The 19630-nt window shown below is 37.9% G+C and overlaps 1 protein-coding gene across 1 annotated transcript in view; it reads left to right on the forward strand.

Annotated features, from left to right (window-relative positions):
• The window catches only part of LOC114053898 (dystrobrevin alpha-like), a 339518-nt gene that overhangs the window by 164343 nt on the left and 155545 nt on the right, over nt 1-19630 (forward strand). Inside the window, 2 exon segments of the mRNA XM_027877016.1 lie at nt 7310-7377; nt 19319-19399. Coding sequence (XP_027732817.1) covers nt 7310-7377; nt 19319-19399 — 149 coding nt within the window.

Consider the following 19630-nt stretch of genomic DNA (forward strand, 5'->3'; position numbering starts at 1 on the left):
AACTGGGAAGTATCTGAGGCATGTTTTGTACTCACATCTTCCCACTCTATGGTCAACATACAATTATCCACAATGCCACCTAACTGCCTCCAACTTAGTTTCCTCCCTCCCCTTAGTATAGGCTTTGTCTCCTGAGGATAGAAGTCAAGGAAGTCTTTCGGGAGAGGGAAGAACTGTAAACCTTCGTGTGCTTAGGTTCTCCCCTAAAGCACTTCGTTGGGTACTTGGCCACAATGGATGTCACCTGCCTTTGAAATTCATCTTCCTCCTCTGCCTAGGAAGGGAGACAAGGCAGAAATCATTATTCCTATTTCACAGATGATGCAACTTAGGTCCAATTGAATTCAACAGATGTACGTAAAGCACTGTACTAGGAACTGGTGATGCAAAGACAAAAAGAAAATCCTCAAGCTATCTATAGCCCTAGCTGATAACATGTACTTTGCTAGAAAGGTAGATGGCACTAGTATCTAAGGGAACAGGAAAGGTTTCATGGAGAACATGTCATCTGACTGAACTTCATGGAAGACAAAGGTTCAGGGAAGGTAGTCCATTAGAGGCATAGAGGGCAGCCAGTGCAAGGCACAGATTAAGTGCCTAAAATGTTGAGTTTGGAGAACAGCAAGTACATCTAGCATGTGTGAATAGTGAATTCCCCAGTCAGTTCAAATAGTTAGCATGAATAATGAATTCCCCAGAAGTGTTTGCCATAGACCATTTCAGCTGGAACATAAGAGTGTATTAGCCGAGTAATATCAGATAAATCTGGAAAGGTAGCTCATACTGTGGAGGGCTTTAAATGTGAAACTGGAATTTGTATTTTATTCTACAGGCAATAGAGGGCTATTAAAGTGTTTCTTTTTGTTTTTGTTTTTAGCAAATCTTGCCATGATCGCACCTATGCTTTAGGAATATTAATTTAATAGTTGTGTGAAGGATGAACTATAGAGAAGAAAGACTGAAAGCAGGGAGGCTAGTTTGGAGGCTGTCACAATTGTCCCTATAAGAAGGGATGAGAGTCTGAATTAGGGGAGCAGCCAGGTGAGTGAAGAGAGGGGATGGTTGGGAGAAATGTTGTGAAAGTTGTATCGATAAGATTTGGCAATGGATTGGATAGAGCCAGTGAGGGAGAAGGAAGGATTGCCAAGGGTGAGGATGACTTAAGGATATGAACTTGTGTGACTTGGTAGCCACACTTGGGTGTCTTGCATGATTGGGTGCGATGATATCTAGGAAGGAGGCACTATGGGACCATGGAAAGGGTGCTGAATTTGAAGTTTAAAGATTTGAGTTTCAGTTCTGGTTCTGCCTCCTATTACCTGTGTGACCTTGGACAAATCAATTAATCTCTCAAGGCTTCAGTTTCCTCATCGATGAAGGGCGGGCAGTTTTTGGACTGGATTGCCTCAGAGGCCCCACCTCAAATCTATGGTCCTGTGTGCTTCTATCAAATGGATCAATTACTGGTTTACTCATTATAGAGACAAGTGGTATTAATTCTTTTTGTTTTCTTGCATTTTTTTTTTGTAATGCTGCAGTAGGATTACAGATGGCAGGAGACTTACATTTCTATAGGATCTGTAGTAACTGACCAGATTAGGCCCTGTGGTAAGCAACCTGCTTTATGACATGCATTGGCATCATGACAGATGGGTTATTTTCTACTTCATCTCCTCCATATGACTTTGGACAGCTCTTGTCATAAGCATAGCTTCTTGACAATTCTAGTTATTTCAGCAGGAAAATTTCTCTCTGTACATGGGCTCCTCCTTCCTGTGGGTTTCTCACTTGTGTCTTTTTTAAAGGCAAAGGAAACGTGACCAAGTATCCTGCTCTTCAGTGCCCTTGATCAGAAATAAATTCGAAATTAAGGGAGCTGGCAGTTATGCTTGCTAATTATTTGATTTATAGCTTCACCTGTTTCAAAACAGTCTCTACATTTAAAACCTGATACCTTAGCATCCTGTTTCTTCCATTGCATTCTTAATAAATATGATAGATGGAAAATATATGAATATCTCAATTTAATTTTAAGAATGATTCTTCTTGGGAAACATGGGGAGAGGTGAAATGAAAATTGCGTTCTTTGATTTTTTTTTATAATGACACCTTTTTCAATTATTTCACTCTGCTGAGTTTTTCCTTCTTTTTCTCAGAAAGTACCCATTTTTCTAAGATGAGAAGACTAACATTTATTCTGTAGCTAAAGATAGTTTCTTCCTTGAGTTAATTAGTAAAGAGAGATGGTAAGTTTGCAAAAAGGTAGAATTCATTGCAATTCCTGTGTTGTACAACTTCTGTTACTTTGCATTGTGTCTTTTAAAAAACAATTTTCTGCTACTCAAATTACAGCCTATGTGAGGGGGCTTTCATTTCAAACAATTGATCGTTGAGACTAGTGAAATAAGTATTTTTTATATACGTCATTTTGCAATCCTATGTATTTTATTTTATACATTTAAAAACATTTTTCTGAGAAGGCTTCTATTAGATTCCCCAGACTAACGAAGAGACACACACAACACACACAAAAACTTAAGAATTCCTGTTATTAAAGAAGGTTGTGCCTTATTTTATGTTTCCATCCCTTCCTTTTTTCTTGTTCCTGCTATCCACTAAAAAGAGTTGACCAAAGGCTACTTACCCCCTCAACCAGGGTCTTTACAGGGCTTTTTCTAGACACATGGACTCCTAACTTTGGGTCTGTGAACTTTTTTAAAAATGTAATTCTATAACTGTGTTGCAATCTAATTAGTTTCCTTTATAATTATAATTTTGTACATTTAAAAACATTATTCTAAGAAGGGATCCATTGTCTTCATCAGAATGACCAAAGATGTTCATGGCACAGAAAAAGGTTAAAAACCTCTGTAAATAAATACGGAGAGGGGCAGCTAGGTGGCGCAGTGGATAGAGCACCGGCCCTGGATTCAGGAGGCCCTGAGTTCAAATTCGGCCTCAGACACATAATATCTACTCGCTGTGTAACCTTGGGCAAGTCACTTAACCCCATTGCCTAGGCAAAAAAAAAGAAAAATTAAATAAATAAATAAATACGGAGGCTAAGAAAGCAAATAGTAGTGCTCCAAGTTCCCTTTAAGACCAGTCTACTATATACTAATTGGGGACTGAGTTCAAATCCAGCATCAGACACCCACTAACTGTTTGACCCTGGGCAAATCACTTAATCTTTGCTCCAGTTTCCTCATCTGTAAAATGGAGATAATAATTGCACCTACGTCACAGGATTGCTGTGAGGATAAAATGAGATAATATTTGTAAAACACTTTGCAAACCTAAATGCTCGCTATTATATTTTTACTAGGCAGGTATCATAGACTGCCTCTCCTAATAAATATCTCAAATGTGCATATCTCCTTAAAAGACAAGGGATGTAGTTAACAGACATTCAAGAATAAAATTAAGATGAGCACCTCTGAGGAAATTTTGATTAAATGGGAATATGCAAATTTATCCAAATTACTTTTCTGGACAAGGAATAAATTTTCTAGTGTAAAATCCTAAAAATTAACACATTCATAAAAAGAAAATGGGAATGGATACATACATATGCATATACATATTTCCTACATCTTGTTAGATTACACTAATGCTAGGCCTCACTGCCCTAACAATGGGGAGAATGTTATCCTTTTGACTGAAGCCTGCAGACACCGCCCCCACCCCCAGCTGGCATGTATGTATTGCCACACTCTGCCACAGAAGAGAAGAGAAAAAACTTCTTCCTCCAGTTTCCGTGGACTGTACTAAGTGTACTTAGCCTTGGTGCCTTTGCATAGATCAAGGCTATATTCAAAAGGTCACCATCCACAGATTCATTTTCCTGCTTTTCCTTTCCCCATTAAATGCCATCATTAATTTACAGCTGAGCTCTTCCCATGGGAAAGCTTATTTGCTCTGGGTTTCTGTGAAGATTGGCTACTCTCTGGCCTGATGACCTTAAGCTCCTTCTAGACACAGGGACTCCTACTTTTGATAAATATGTTTCAACACAATTAGTTTCCTTTGTAATTGTAATTTTATGTCTGTGAACTTGAGATTCTTCTTTTTTAAAAACTATATTTTGATAACTATTGCAATATGAGTTTCTTTTGTAATTGTAACTTCATATTTTTAAAAACATCTTTCGTAGCAAAGATTTAAAATTTGGAAGAAAAAAACAGTTAAACATTAAGAACCAAATTTTCAAAACATATGCAACATTCCATTCTCATAGTACCCCACCTAACCAATGAAAGGAGATAAATTTTCTTATGTCTCAGGACTAACTTCGATCATTGTAATCATACAGTGTTCAGATTTGCTTTATTGTTCTTTCCTAGATTGTTATTGGAATGGGTGTGTGTGTGTGTGTGTGTGTGTTTCCCTTGTGGAGGCAAACCATTAAGGGCCTTACAAAACGACTGGCAAACCACAAGATGTGACTTACCCTATTGTTTCCAATAGCCTGCCAAGTGTCTTTCTTGCCTGCTTAACTACTTTAAACATTTATTCATTTGACAAATATTTATTAAGTAAATGTGATTTGAAAAGCACTGTCTTCTTTACTAGTTTCTTATCTCTTTCCCATCCCTAACATGTGCACTCAAAGGTCTTCAATTGGATTATTCTTAAGATATGTATGTATGTATGTATTTATGTATATGTATATATATGTATATTTATAGAGTTTTAGACTTGGAAGTGACTATAGTTATCTTCTAGTTATCATAGTTATCTTATCCTTATAAGGTTAAGGGATTGGACCATGTGAACTCTAAGGTCCTTCTTAATTATGTATCTATGATGGGATGGTCCTGTATTTTACTACGTAAAGTTAAATCACGAGTAGTAAAATATTAGCCATACCCAACAGTAGTCAAACATGGAGGACAGGGCTTGTGAGGGTACCATCATCCTTCCAGACCCCAAGGATCATAACCTCAGTATCATCTTCGACTTTTACTCTCCTTTATTGCACATATCCAGTTACTTGCTAAATCTTGTCATTTTTACCTCCCTGTCTCTCAAACTTTCCCCTTCTCTTTACTCCCAGAGCTGCCACCCTCGTTCAGACCTCCATCACTTCTCCCGGTACTATTTCACTAGGCTCCTGGGTGGTCTTTCTACCTTAAATCTCTCTCTGTTCCAGTCCATTAGCCATACAGCTGCCAAAGTGATTTTCCTAAATGAAAATCTGCCCATGTCATTTCCTTATTCCATAAGTTCTAGTGACTCCCTGTTGATGCTGGAGCAAAATATTATTTTGTCTTTATTTCACTATTAATATTTTTTAATATTTGTATAAGTTTTGTCATGTAAACAATTATTAGACAGTAGTACATTATAAATTTATAAATAAGGAAATGTGCGCAATTAGGAGTGTAAACTCAAAAATATTTTTGGTGGTAGGGTGCACAATCAAAAATATTAAGAGATTACTCTTCTACACTATTTGTGAACATTAGAGGAGATAGTAACTGTACCTATCTTTTATATATTTATTGGAAAGAGGTGTTTGGGTTAATTTAGCCAGAGAGAAGATTCATTTTAATATCATCATTATCATAGATGATATTTATTTTGTAGAAATATGTTAATTCTTGCAAAATGCTTTATGTACATTAGCTCAAGTGAAATATACCAGTATTTCTTAAGTCTTCTCTGAGAAGAATAATTTTGGTTCTGGATTATGACAATATGCAACCTGTCAAATTTGCTATCAAATGTAAGTTTCATTAACAGGCCCCATTGCTAGTTTCCTTTTACAATGCTATACAAGGACTTCCCAAGTTGTAGACATGAATGGCCGGTTCTCCCCTCACCATCCTCCTCAAGACGTTTTCATAACCTTCCCCAGCTCCATCGGTCAGTCAATGAACAAGCATTTATAAATAGGTATGCCCCAAAATGGGGTCATGAAGAGTCGAGCATGACTTAAATGACTCAACAACAAACAACAGCAATGTGCCAAGCACTGTGCTAAGCACAGGAGAAAGATAAAAATACATTCCCTTCCTTCAGGGAGCTCACAGTCTAATGGGTTAGACAGCAGGCAAACAACCTTGTACAAAAAAGGTATATCCAGAGGAGAGGTATTATGATTAAGGAAGACTTCTTGCAAAGGCGAGACTTTGTCTAAGACTGGAAGGAAGCCAGCGAAGCCAGGAGGTAGATAAAAGCTCCAGACGGCAACTTCAGTCCTGGTGATTGGTGCAACGAAATAACCCAATGTTTCTTTTCTTCTTTTTTAAGGGAATTGCATATACCATAAGCTATCCTAACTGCCCCTTTCCTCCATGTTTGACTACTGTTGTGTATGGCTCGTGATTTAACTTTATGTAGTGAAATACAGGACCCTCTGATCACAGATTTGTAATTAAGAAGGACCTTAGAGTTCATATGGTCCAATCTCATTATTTTACAGATGAAGAAAATGAGGCCCAGAAAAGTAAAGTAACTTGTCGAAGATCACACAGGTAGTTGGGTCTTCCTCTCTTTCCAGATACAGCACACTCCATTGTTGTTATATTTAGAGACTCCTTCTACAAGGAGCATTTTTGTGATACCCCTTAATGTTGCCAGCTTCCCTCTGTTTATTATCTCCAACATATCCTGTATATATCTTGTTTGTATGTAGTCATTTGTAGCTTGTCCCTCCCCCCCACCCCCTAGTCAGACTGTGAACTCCTTAAGAGTGGGGACTGGAAGGGGTTTTCTTTTATTCTTTTTCATTTTTTTCCTTGACCTTCTTTGTATCCCCAGCACTTAGCACTGTTGTTGTTCAGTCCTTTCAATCACGTCCAACTGTGTGACCCAATGAGAGGTTTTCCTGGCAGCGATACTGGAGTGGTTTGCCATTTTCTTCTCCAACTCTTTACAGATGAGGAACTGAGGCAAATAGGGTGACTTGCCCAGGGTCACACAGTTCATAAGTGTCTGAAGCCAGATTTGAACTTAGAAGATGATTCTTCCTGACTTCAGGCCTGGCACTCTATCTACCATACACACCACCAAGCTGCCCACTTAGCACTATACCTGGTACCTGAAAAGTGCTTAATAAATGCTTATTGACTTGACTCCAAACATCATAACAAAATCATATATGGAAAATATGTAGGTAGTGGCTTACATCAGGAGTTTCTCCAGTTAATGAAAAGTAGGGGCTATACTTATTTAATGTAGTTTTATTTAAAAATGCCTTTTCTGTGTTTATGTAGTAAATACGGCTTATGAATTTATTTCCAAATAAAATGAATTCCTCAGTAGCTTGAGGATAATAATACCTTGTAATCATTTTGTTCCATAGAATGATTGAAGATAGTGGGAAAAGAGGAAATAACATGGCAGAAAGAAGACAGCTATTTGCAGAAATGAGTAAGTATGGAGCTTTTAAGAAATGTACTCTGAATTTCTCATTTCTCTGAATTTCTCATGAGTAAGTATTGAGCTTTTTAGAAACATACTCCAAATTTTATTATTGCTACCTTTAGCAGTGGCATAGTGATATAGAGCTGGCCTCAGAGTCAGAAGGGCTGGGTTCAAGTCTCAGTTGGGATGTTTGTTGGCTACATGACCCTGGGCAAGTTGTTTAATCTTTGTCACTCTAGGCCAGAAGTCTGCAACATTCCCAGGTGATACAGAACTAGATTAAGATCCAATTTGGAAATATTTAGCAAAATAAAAATACAATAGATCATAGGTAATATTAGTATTTTGTTTTCTATGTCAATATGCAACCCATAGGGATCCTTGTGTAGGGTGTTGGTGGCCCCCATCTCTATTTCAGTTTGGTACCACTGCTCTAGGCAACCCTCTGAAACTGTAATTGAGAGAGAAGATGTTAACCTGAATTGATTGAGAGAGCCTCTTCATCAGTGGGTTCCCTATGCCAGGGACATCACACATCTAATTCTTATCTCTATCATACTCTGAATTTCTCATTGCCAAAAGGGAAAGGGTACATACAAACTTCGTAGCATTATATTTTCCCTACCTGCGAAAGTCTTTGATATGTCCAGTCTTTTATTGGACATTTTAATATACTTGCCTGACCATATGCAATATTTCACGGGAATTAAAATAGAAATTAGTCTTAAGTTGCAAAGTCTAACTTTTATTATGAAGAGGCCATTTCCCAGAGTACAAATCTTACAGTCAGGAAGACCTGAGTTCAGATCCTTCCTCTAACATATATTGTTTGTGTGAGCTCAATGAGCAACTCACTGAATCTCTCAATGTCCTAGGCAGCTCTCTAAAATTATGGGTTGGTTGCAGGTATGCTTTAGTGGAAGGAGTTTTCCTGTGGGAAGGGATTCCTACACAGATGAAATAATAATTTCAGACTTACACATCTATATCCATATATCTTTGTAGACATAGATCTTTGAACTAAAGATTTTATACGGTAAATATTATTTGATGCCAAGATTTTCTTCTTTAACATGTAGACTACAAAGAGACAGAAATCCCAGGTTCATATAAGGAAGAGAAATCAGACACAGTTACTATGCCAGACTATGTTGCCAAACTGTCATCTGTTATTCCCATCTCATGCAGAGAGGGAGAATCTGTCCTACACAGTACCTGTGAAGCACAAAGAGAAATAAAAGATAAAAATAGCTCTGAGGCAGGTTACTACATAAATAGAGGCAGAGAGCCAAGACTCGTTCCTAGTGACTACAAGACAGAGCCTAGAGAAAGGTCAATGTATTGGTCACTGATTGGCATCAGTGCCTGTGTTTTTGCAAGGAGGAAAGAAAATGGGGGGGCTGATTTTTGCTTATAAAATTAAATTGGCTGTCTCCCTTAAGTTCCAAGGCTCATTTCCATATTCATAAGGGAAGAGGTATTTGACATTGAAGAAAAAATACTTAAAGGAAAAAAAAACTACAGTGATAAAGAAAAAGCTGTTCCCTTGTTGGCTCTCTATCTCATCTTTCATGCATAAGAAATAGCAATAAAAATCAAACTTAATTTTTTTCATTTGTTTTAAGGGGGATGGGAGGTTAGGCAATGCCAATATTGCTGTACTTTGTCAGTGTTAGCTTTAGTAGTCTCATCTGTTTGATGTTTAAGAAGTGTTGGGTGATGAGATTCAGATTTTTCTTTATCATCCTTCAGAACTCTAGTGGTACCAGGGCAGTGTTAGACCTAACAAAAGGAAAGGAAATTAAAGTTAGTGATGGAAATAACAAGCAAAATTGAGCTTACCTTTTTTATTTCCTGGGATATTTCTTTTTGAAAGAAATTTCCATGTTTTGATACAACTTCCCTCTTCCTCTTACCACCCATCACCTATGAGTTTCTGGACCTGTTCTAGCACCGAAATTCTCTTCAGACATGACTAGATCACCAAATCACTTGCATGTTTCACCTTGACAAATAAAAGAGTGAAGAATCTAATACTATCTAACCATCTGAAAGTGTTAAAAAAAAAAGTGTGGGTCTTTCCCATATTATAAACCAGAAGTGAAGAACCTTTTCATTTTCAAAAGCCAAAACCATTCTAAGGAATCACCATCAGACTTCAGGCTGTTATGGATAGTGGATATTACATTCTTTTTTCCCCCTGAACATTTCATCCTAAATGTAAAAAAAAAGAAAAATATTTATCTCATTTTTCGTATTAAAAAAACAAAACCAATTCAATTTAACAAACATGTATTAAGCACTTATTCTGTGTTGTGCACTGTTCAAAGGATTTGGAGATGTATAAAGTTGAAATAAAATTAGGTTCTTGCTATCGTGAAGCTTATATTGTCTAGTAGACCAATATAGTTGTATTACATGAACAAATGGAGTAATGAAAAGTAGTTATTAAGCATTTACTTTGTGCTATTCACTGTGTTAAACTCTGAGGATACAAATGTAAAAGTAAGAGATAGTCTCTGCCCTCAATGAGCTCCCCCATTCTAACTAGGGGAGACAATATATGTGGGAAGTGGTGGCCAGGAAAGGGAGTTACTGTCTGGAAAGTCACAAAGATACTGAGTGAGATAATAAAACAATCTGTCAGTATGTCCATTGCAGAGGTGATGGTAGTGTTCATTTGATTGCAATTCTCCTAGCAAGAGGTGGAAAGAGGAGGGCATACCTGAATACTAGGGGGAAAATTGAACATACACATGCTCCTATTACCCTAATATATACATAATAAATGTGTGAGAAGTGCAAAGTGATACTGAGGTCTGGGAACTAAGATGCTGCTATTAATTAGGGGAATAAAGGGAATATTCATGGAGGTAAGCCTTGAATTGAGCTTTAAAGGATCAGTAGGAATTAAAGAGATGGAAGAAAGCATTGCAAACAGAGAGCAACATGAGCAAAGGCTCGGAGAAGAGAAAAAATGAAGTAAAGGAGGAAGGGAGGGAGGGAGGAAGGAAAAAAGGAAGAAGAGGTTAGGCAGGGTAGGGGACAGAGAGAGACAGAGAGAGAAAACGAGAACATTTATTAATCTCTTACTGTAAGCTAGACACTGTGTTAAGCACAGGGCATACAAATATACACGAGCAAGACTACCTGACTTCTTTTTTTTTTTTTTTTTTGGTGAGCAGTCAGGGTTAAGTGACTTGCCCAGGGTCACACAGCTAGTAAGTGTCAAGTGTCTCAGGTCAGATTTGAACTCAGGTCCTCCTAACTCCAACACACACACACACACACACACACACACACACACACACATACACACACACACACACACACACACACACTGTGCACTTAGCTGCTCCCAACTACCTGACTTCTAATGAGGAAAGACAACACATAGAGGGGGGAGCTGGAAATCGGGGGGATGGCCCTACAATGGAGAGGGCAGGGCTGGAGAGATGATGGTGAGGATATTTCTGGGAAGTAGAGGCTTAGACCCGTCTGAGGTGAGAGACCTAGGAATGGAACATTAATGGGAAAGAAATCAGTGTGCATTACCTATCTTTGATTTCTTTTCTCCCATTCAGAGGTAAACTTAAAAAAAATGTTTATACCTAATGGCCTCTATTTCCCCATCATCTATCCATCTACTGGTGCATAGAGTAGGTGAAAGGGAATGATTTGAGATAAATCTGGAGAAATTAAGTAACTTCACACAGTAGAGGTTCTTGAACTGACCAGGCTAAGGAGTTTGAGATCAGCTCTAGGTACAGTAGGGAGCCATTGCAGGGTTTTAAATACAAGGGTAACACAACCATATCTATACAGAAGGCAAAAGCATCCGACAATGGTGCAAATTAATGCTAATAAGGAAATGAGATAATATAGGCAAAGCACTTTTCAAAACTTAAAGCTTTCTATAAATATGACAATGAATTAGAGCAATGAAAGCGACCTCTTAGAAAGTTGTTATTACAGTAGTTCAGGCTGGTAGTGGGATTAAGGAGTGATGGATGAAAAAGAGAGTATAGAGGAAACTGATTAAAGCAGGATTAAAGCAGGAAGCTTGAGGCCGGTGTGCAGGCCAAGGTTCAAGGACTGGCGCTGATTCATGCTGGGGAGAATGCTTGGGGAATTAATGGCTAGTTGATATTTAATCTCCCCCACTTCAGGAAAAGGGACTTTTATCCATTACTTCAGGCTTTTGTTAGCACAGTGACTCTGGGGAATTTGAGCATCCCCAGGGCTCTTTCACATAGTGGGGCTACTAAGGACCTCACAAAGGATAATCAGGAGAGTGTGTTATTTGTGAAATCAAGGCAGCAGATAATAACTAGAAATGATTTCAAGAAGTCACAGAAAACGAGGGCTGCAAAAAAAGTCATTGGATTTGACAATTAAAAGGTCATTTGTGACTTTAAATCATAAGATTTAGAGTTCAAAGAGACCTTAAATATCATCTCATGGAGATCTTTCTCTGTCCCTCTGAAGATTAAGTGACTTGTCCAAATGAGTATGGAGCAAAGCTGAAATTTGAGCTCAGGTCCTCTTTACTCTGCAGTATTTTTTGAAAGAGCAGTTTTAGTCAGAGAGTGGGGACAGAAGGGTGGATGCTGGGGAAATGATAGCTATTCGGTGTAAACTTTTTTTTTTCAAAAATTTTACCTGTGAATGGGAGAAAAGAGATCAAAGATAGATGAATAGGCTGTGAAAATAGAGGCTTTTTGTCCATTTGTTCTATCTCTTTTAGGATTGGGGAGAATTTTGGGGCAGATGGGAAGGAACCAGTGAGAACAAGAGAATAAAGATAGATGAGAGGGAAGGGATGACTGTAGGAATAAGAGGTGGAGGGGCTGAAATCAAAGGCACAAGTAGAATTGTGGAAGATCAGAGCTAGAATGAACCTTAGGTATTCACCCACAGGCTTTTAATAAGCTTAAAATGTCATGAGGTCCTACATCAGAGCACTGTGACTAACCATCCAAAAAAAAAAAAAAAGAAACACAAAACATTTTGACCTAAGGGCTGCTTGAAAAAAGGGAAAGGTTTTTTGTTGTTGTTTTGTTTTTTGTTGTTGTTTTAGTAACTTAGAATAGAAAAGTTCTGGGCCTGGTATTATTAAATAATTTACCTATGGTAACATTGCAGATACTTGAATTTAACTTAATTAATTTTTGCTTTTGACAATGCCCTATCAAATTAAAAGACCAGTAAACATAAATTGTGTATAGATGGCAACAATTATTCATTTTTTTACCTTGTTGAAGTCAATAAGCATTTATTTAGCACCTACTCTATATACCAGACATTGTATGAGGTTCTGGAGATCTAAAGACAAAAAATAAACTCATCCCTTCCCTCAAGGAACTTATATACTACTGGGGAGAAATAAAGCCTAGTTCCTAAACAGATAAAATGTCAGGCTGACTCATAAACACAGAAGGAAAAATGCATGAAAGTCCAAGAAAGGTCATAACACATTGAATAAGTATTATATACTGATGGGTAATGGGTGGAAAGGAGAGGAGAAAAAATTATTGACAAGAAATGGCAACTAATTGGATGTAAGGGGAGTGAGGGGTTGTGGAGAATTGAGGGTGGCTCCAAGGGCAGGGGTGAAGCTGGGTGACTCAGCCCCTTTCCCCCTACCCAAGTCGCTAGTCCCTTTCCCTCTAGATCACCTTGTATCTATTTTGTAAATATCTCTGTGTTGTCTCTCCCTTTTAGATTGTAAAGCAGTCCCAGAAGGAATCCCTGAAACCAGGGAATATTTTCACTTTTGTCTTTCTCTCCCCAATACCTTGCATAGTGAATGGCACCTAGTAGGTGCTTAATAAATGCTTATTGATTAATTAATTGTAGTGTCCTCAACAGAAATAGGCATTCAGAGGAGGAGCACATTTAGGGTGAAAGATGAGATCTCTTTTGGATATCCAGTTAGAGATGTCCACCAGGCAAATTGGCCATTGAAGACTCTAGCTCAGTAGAGAGATAAGGATTAGATATGTAAATTTAGGAGCTATTTCTTCATAGAAATGCTGGTTGAACTCATGGGAGCTAATAAAATCATCAAAATAGAAAATTTAAAGAGAGAAGAGAAGAGGGCCCTAGACAGGGGTTTAATGGTGAGGTTAACTATGCTGTTTTTCCCCAGTTGTAACTCGAGCTTTTCATTATGAAGTTTTTAGGGATTTTGTAGGGTTTAATGAATGGTTTTATGAGTAATTAGAGAGCCTAATAAGATACTTTTGATTACTTTGGAACACATTTCTAGTTGATTATAGGAAGAATAGTTAAGCAAGCTAAACAAAGGTACATCTCTTCTCCTCAGGTATGCTAAATAACACTCAGGTATCACTCCCAAACAACCAAATATATCTGACCATCATTCACAGTCACTGAGAAGGTTGCTTTTCAATCAGTAGTAATGGGTAATAAATGGTTAGCTGGAGAGAACATTAAATGGGAGTCAGCTGGATAAAATGATTATCTGGTTATAAAAGGGTGTGTGTGTGTGTGTGTGTGTGTGTGTGTGTGTGTGTGTGTGTGTGTGTGTGTTGGGGGGAGGGATGTTAATTTCCCCAGGTGCTGTCAGTAAGGCAGTAAAGAAGGTGGAGAAACTTTGATGTGTAAATGAAAAAAAGAAAGCTCTAGATCAAAACTTCACTTCTGCTAGGAATTGGTGGTGTTCAGGAAAGCATATGATTAGAGACTTAAACTCATTTAATGCCATTATATACTCCCTCTCCATTTTCATTCTCATTCTCTCTCTCTCATTAATAGGTCCATTACTTCTATGTTCTTATTGTCCTAAGCATGACATTGCTCCGAACATAACATAAAAAGTTCTTAACATTCTCAGCTGCTCATTTTGGGCTTTTTAGCCTTCCTGATAGTAGTCTTAGAGATTTTTGTTACTCCTTCATGGTTGTCCTTGGTAATGGGCTGTCTTCCCATTTTTTATATATATCCCTTTAGATTCTGACCTCATCAGAGAACTTATTATGTAGCCCCACTGTAGTTCTTTCAGATATACGGTGATATAGTGGATAGAGAGGGCTGGACTTGGAAGCAAAAAGCCCTCAGTTTGAATCCTAATTGGGAAATTTATTAGCTGTATGATTCTGGGCAAGTTACTTAACCTCTGCGGGCCCTAGTTTTGTCATTTATAAAATGAAAGATTTCTAAGATCCCTTCCAGTTCTAAATCTATGATTTTTATGGCCTTTCCTTTTTTATTCACTGGATTCATTTATGATTATGTTGAAAGAATTGGGGTGCTTTTATTTTTGAGTCTACTATCCCTCTTGGTGTGTGTGTGTGTGTGTGTGTGTGGCCATGGGATCATACCTATCTTTTGTCTTTTGTCTGGCACTTAAGTGCTTAAGAAATGTGTTGATTTGGCATGTGGTAGCATTAATAAATGCTTGTTGATTGATTGTCTGAGGCCACAAAGCCAGTCATTGGCAGATCTGGAGCCAGAGCCCAGTCCAGAGTTCCTAGCCCAGTGCCCCTTTCACTAGAACAACAGCAGGCTTTGTGCTAGAACTACTTGGATAACCTTGTTAATGTTATAATGACTTGGTAGGGGAAGAGAAGGGGGAACAAAGGGCTGTTACTTATGGGCAACATTTTCATTTTAACTGAATACTGTCTTCTCACAAGGGAGTCAACTGGGAATTTTGTCTCGGCAGGGAAGATTTTTTTGGATAAAGGAGGCCTTTCCCTGCACCCCTTAAATCATGACACAAAACAACTTATGCTTATCTATGAGCCAAACATGGTTCTTAATTTAATCTTTCCTCGACTTCCATTCTTCATAATGCCATATGGAGAAGAGGTCCTCAACAAATGTTCAACTGGATTTGTTAAGTATTCTTGTCCACTATGCTCTTTTGCCCCTTTTCTCCCATTTTCTAGGCAAAAGGTCTGTATTGCTTTCTTTTACTGTCAACTCTTATGACTTGCTGTTGCTTATTCAATGAACCTCAAGGATTCAAACTGAGGGCTTTTTGCTTCCAAGTCCAGCCCTCTATCCACTATATCACCGTATATCTGAAAGAACTACAGTGGGGCTACATAATAAGTTCTCTGATGAGGTCAGAATCTAAAGGGATATATATAAAAAATGGGAAGACAGCCCATTACCAAGGACAACCATGAAGGAGTAACAAAAATCTCTAAGACTACTATCAGGAAGGCTAAAAAGACCAAAATGAGCAGCTGAGAATGTTAAGAACTTTTTATGTTATGTTCGGAGCAATGTCATGCTTAGGACAATAAGAACATAGAAGTAATAATGAGAATGAAAATGGAGAGGGAGTATATAATGGCATTAAATGAGTTTAAGTCTCTAATCCTGATAGTGTATCCCAGAGTACTTTAAAAAAAAAAACAACAACCCTTATATGCAATGACAGAATAACTGTTCTCAACCATTGAAAAAGGAGATGTGTCCTTCAAATTGAAATAAGCAAATATTGTCCTATTCGTTCAGGGAGATGAAAGAAGTGGATTCTAGAAACTACATTTAATGGTCTTGATTCCTTTGGGAAAGTCCTACAATAGATTATTAAGTGTATGGTTTCTGAGTATTTAGAATGAATCAATTATTTAATCAACGAGCAGTTATTAAACACCTATGTGTTTAATACTATGTGCCAGACAGTGTGCCAAGTGTTGGGCATACAACTTATAAAAACAAAGACAGCCTCTGTTCTCAGGGATCTTACAGTCTAAAGGGTGAGACAACACACAAAAGGAGGCGGGAAAGGGATTAGGATGACTAGGGGCATCCATGGAGTTGAAGCCAGGCAGGACAACAGATGCAGAGTAGAGTGAGTTGAGTCGAGTTTCTGTCCTCTATAAAGGTAGGCATTGGAAGGAATTTAGTACTTCTACCCTGCTCCCCACCCCTTACAGCCCTCCAATCAGAGGAGAGAGGAGGCTGAGGGAGGTGGTATCAATCAGGGCTTAAGTTAGCAGTTTGGTAGTGAGTTTAGAAGTGATGAGCTTATCCTGGGAGGGGCATCTTATTTCCCAGAGATGAAATCAGGCAGGACAGCAGATACAAAGTAGAGTAACAGCATCAAATGCAGTAGACAGGTTGAAGATGAGGAATGAAAACCATTAGTTTTATCAGTTAAGAGAATATAGCTAATGCTAGAGAAAGCAGTTGCAGCTGAGTGATAAGGTCAGAAACCAGATTGCAAATTGTGAAGAGAGAGGGGAAGGGAAGTGGAGTCAGTGAGTGTAGACACATTTTTCTAGGAGTTTGACTTTAAAAAAAAAGTAGAGAGATAAAAAACAATAGCTTGAGGAGATAGTAGGGTGTAATAAAATTTTCTTTGTTTTGTGTTGTTTTTAGTGGATCGAGGAGACTAGGACATGTTTGAGAGCGTTAGAGAAGGCTCCAATAGAGAGAAACAGGTTGAAGATTCGAGGAGTAAGAGGATGGTTTACAGAGAAAAAAAAAAACTAAGACTAATAAGTAGGTGTGACAGGCAGACAGATTTCACTCCAACTTAGAAAACTTTCGAACAAATAGAGTGGACTTCCGTGTGAAGTAATAAACTTCCCATTACATGAAAAAATTCAAGCAGCAACACATCAGGAATGTAAAAGATGAGATTTTTGCATTGGATTAAAATTCAGGATAAATGGTCTCTAAGGTTCCTCACGAAAGGTTCTCTGATTCTGTGTTTAAGTCAAATAACTGTGAAACTTTCATCAAGTTGGATAATTAATGTTCTTTCTAACTCACAAAGTCACAAAATCTTGGCTGCTGGCAAAGTCTGTTAAAAAAATGAATTTAGGGAAACCAGTTAACAGTTAAAGAAGTGGTAAGTGATCAGAGGAGAAGTACATATGTTCCTCCAGCCTCAGTTTCATAAAAGGCACCTAATTAGCCATGGCTTTTGAAATTCTAGTGAAATGAAATCTTAAGTACAAGTTGCTTTTTGTTATCATATTTTACCCAGCATTCTTTACTGTCAAATCACAAATAAACAGAAATGATACAGGCATTACAGATTTACTGCATACATAGAAGCATTTACGCATTTATAGAATAAGAATTTATACATCCCTCCTTATATCATAGCACTGGATATCAAATACTCTAGGATTCATGGTTGAATGTCTCCAGCTACTTTTCCTGCCCGTGTACACATATCCCTATGATAACAATATGAACATATAGGAAGGGCTCAGATCACAGAACATTGAAGCTGGAATGGATTTACATATGAAGAAACTGAAATCCAAGGTCTAGTGTTTTGCTTAAAGTCAAAGACCTAGTTAGTTCTCATTTCTCACCAACCCACACTACTTTGGGACTTTCTGACTGACTTCTCCACTGAGCCCCAGGAAGCTCATTGTTGGGATAACCTCATCATTGTAGCTCTCATCAGCCACCTCACAAGCAGCCCAACTGATGCAGATAAATCCATAGCTCCTGATTACCTCCAGTAGTTATCCAACAGATGCAGGATAACATCTAAGTTATAATCGCCAACAACATATAATTATGATAATAATAATAACAATAACAATAAAAACCATCAGCCTTTATATAGAGCTTTATGGTTTGCAAAGCACTTTAAAAATATTTATTCATTTTATCTGCACAACAACCCTGGGAAGCAGGTGCTATCATTTTATAGACAAGGAAACTGAGTCAGGTAGAGGTTTAGTGACTTGCCTAATGTCAAATAGCTACTAAGTGTCTGAGCCTGGATTTGAACTAAGATATTCCTGACTCTAGATCCAGCACCAATATTTATTTCTGGATAAGCAGGACAAAGTGTTAGCCAGGTGGCTTAGTGCATAGAGCATGAGCCTGGAGTCAGGAAGACCTGAATTCAAATGTGGCCTCTGACATTCACTAGCTGTCTGACCCTGGGAAAGTCCCTTAACTCCTTCCTGCATAATACTGAAGAAGGAAATGGCAAACTGCTCCAGCCTCTTTGCCAAGAAAACCCCATACGGGGTCACAAAGATTTGGACATGACTAAACAACAACAAAGCATGCTGGATTATTTATTCATCTTTCGTGCCTGTGCTTGAAATGCAGTGGCCATTCATAGACTAATACCACATGAATATGGAAGCTTTGACCTGTTCTGTTTCTGACCTAGTCAGGTTCAGCAGTAAGGCAGCCTAGTTGACTTCTGTGCCCCAACATCCATCATAGTGCTGGACCTAGACTAGTGTAGACAAGGGTGTGGACAAAGGATCAGCTTAATCCCTATACTGAAGCTCAGACCTCCTGAGCTCATGTTCCACCAACTTCAGATTCCCTGGTAGCAGGGATAACAGGTACATACCACCATGCCTGGCCACATGCTGAATTTCTTACAGACTTTTTGAGAGTCACATTTTCATGTATAGTCCTAATATTCTGTCGAATTTTGTCTATTTTTGGTGTTTATTAAGTTCAGACTTTTATTTGGTGTTCATTAAGTTAAGAATTTTAAAAAGTTTTTAAAAGAATATACGTATTTCTGAGATCATTATCTGATCATTTTAATTCCTTTTTTTTTTAAAGATAAAAATGTAGCTTTTCTGTGACTGTGTGTTGATATTTCCCCTTTGATATGGGAGCTTAGCCAGTTTGTCTTTTAGCCTACAGCTGGACCAGATTGTTCTACAAAGTGACAGACACAGCAGGCTAAGCTTCCCATTTTTTATTTCATGAACGTGATCTACAATACAATTTCCAAAGTTGAATAGATATGCCCGATTCCCAGGAGGCATAGATAGCCCTGCCTGAAACCAGGTGATATAGAGCAGACCATTTCAAAACTTGTGATTGCAAATATGTTCTAAGATTGGGAGGGAGGAAGGGAAGGACTAATAAAAGTGTGTATTTTATAGTCCCAATACTTGTGAACATTATAAAATTTCCCTCTAAGTGTAAGTCACAGCATACACATACTTCTTTTCAACAGGAGCCCAAGATTTGGATCGTATCCGCTTATCTACTTACAGAACAGCATGCAAGCTTAGATTTGTTCAGAAGAAATGCAATTGTAAGTCTCTCATTTGTTAAAACAATTACTATCTTGTAATTTTTATTTGTTACCAAGTTGAATCATAATGAGAGGTTATTTCATATGTTGTGTATATTTAGAATACAAGAAAGAGAAAATTTGGTGTCTGTGACTACTGGGGTATATAGAAATAATTGGTCCCAATTGAATAATTACTCTGAGATAAAATATTAGGCCATGCACATATATACATATACATATACATATATA

Source organism: Vombatus ursinus, unplaced genomic scaffold (genome assembly GCF_900497805.2).
Source record: "Vombatus ursinus unplaced genomic scaffold, bare-nosed wombat genome assembly UNPS02014812.1, whole genome shotgun sequence".
Classification (NCBI taxonomy): domain Eukaryota; kingdom Metazoa; phylum Chordata; class Mammalia; order Diprotodontia; family Vombatidae; genus Vombatus; species Vombatus ursinus.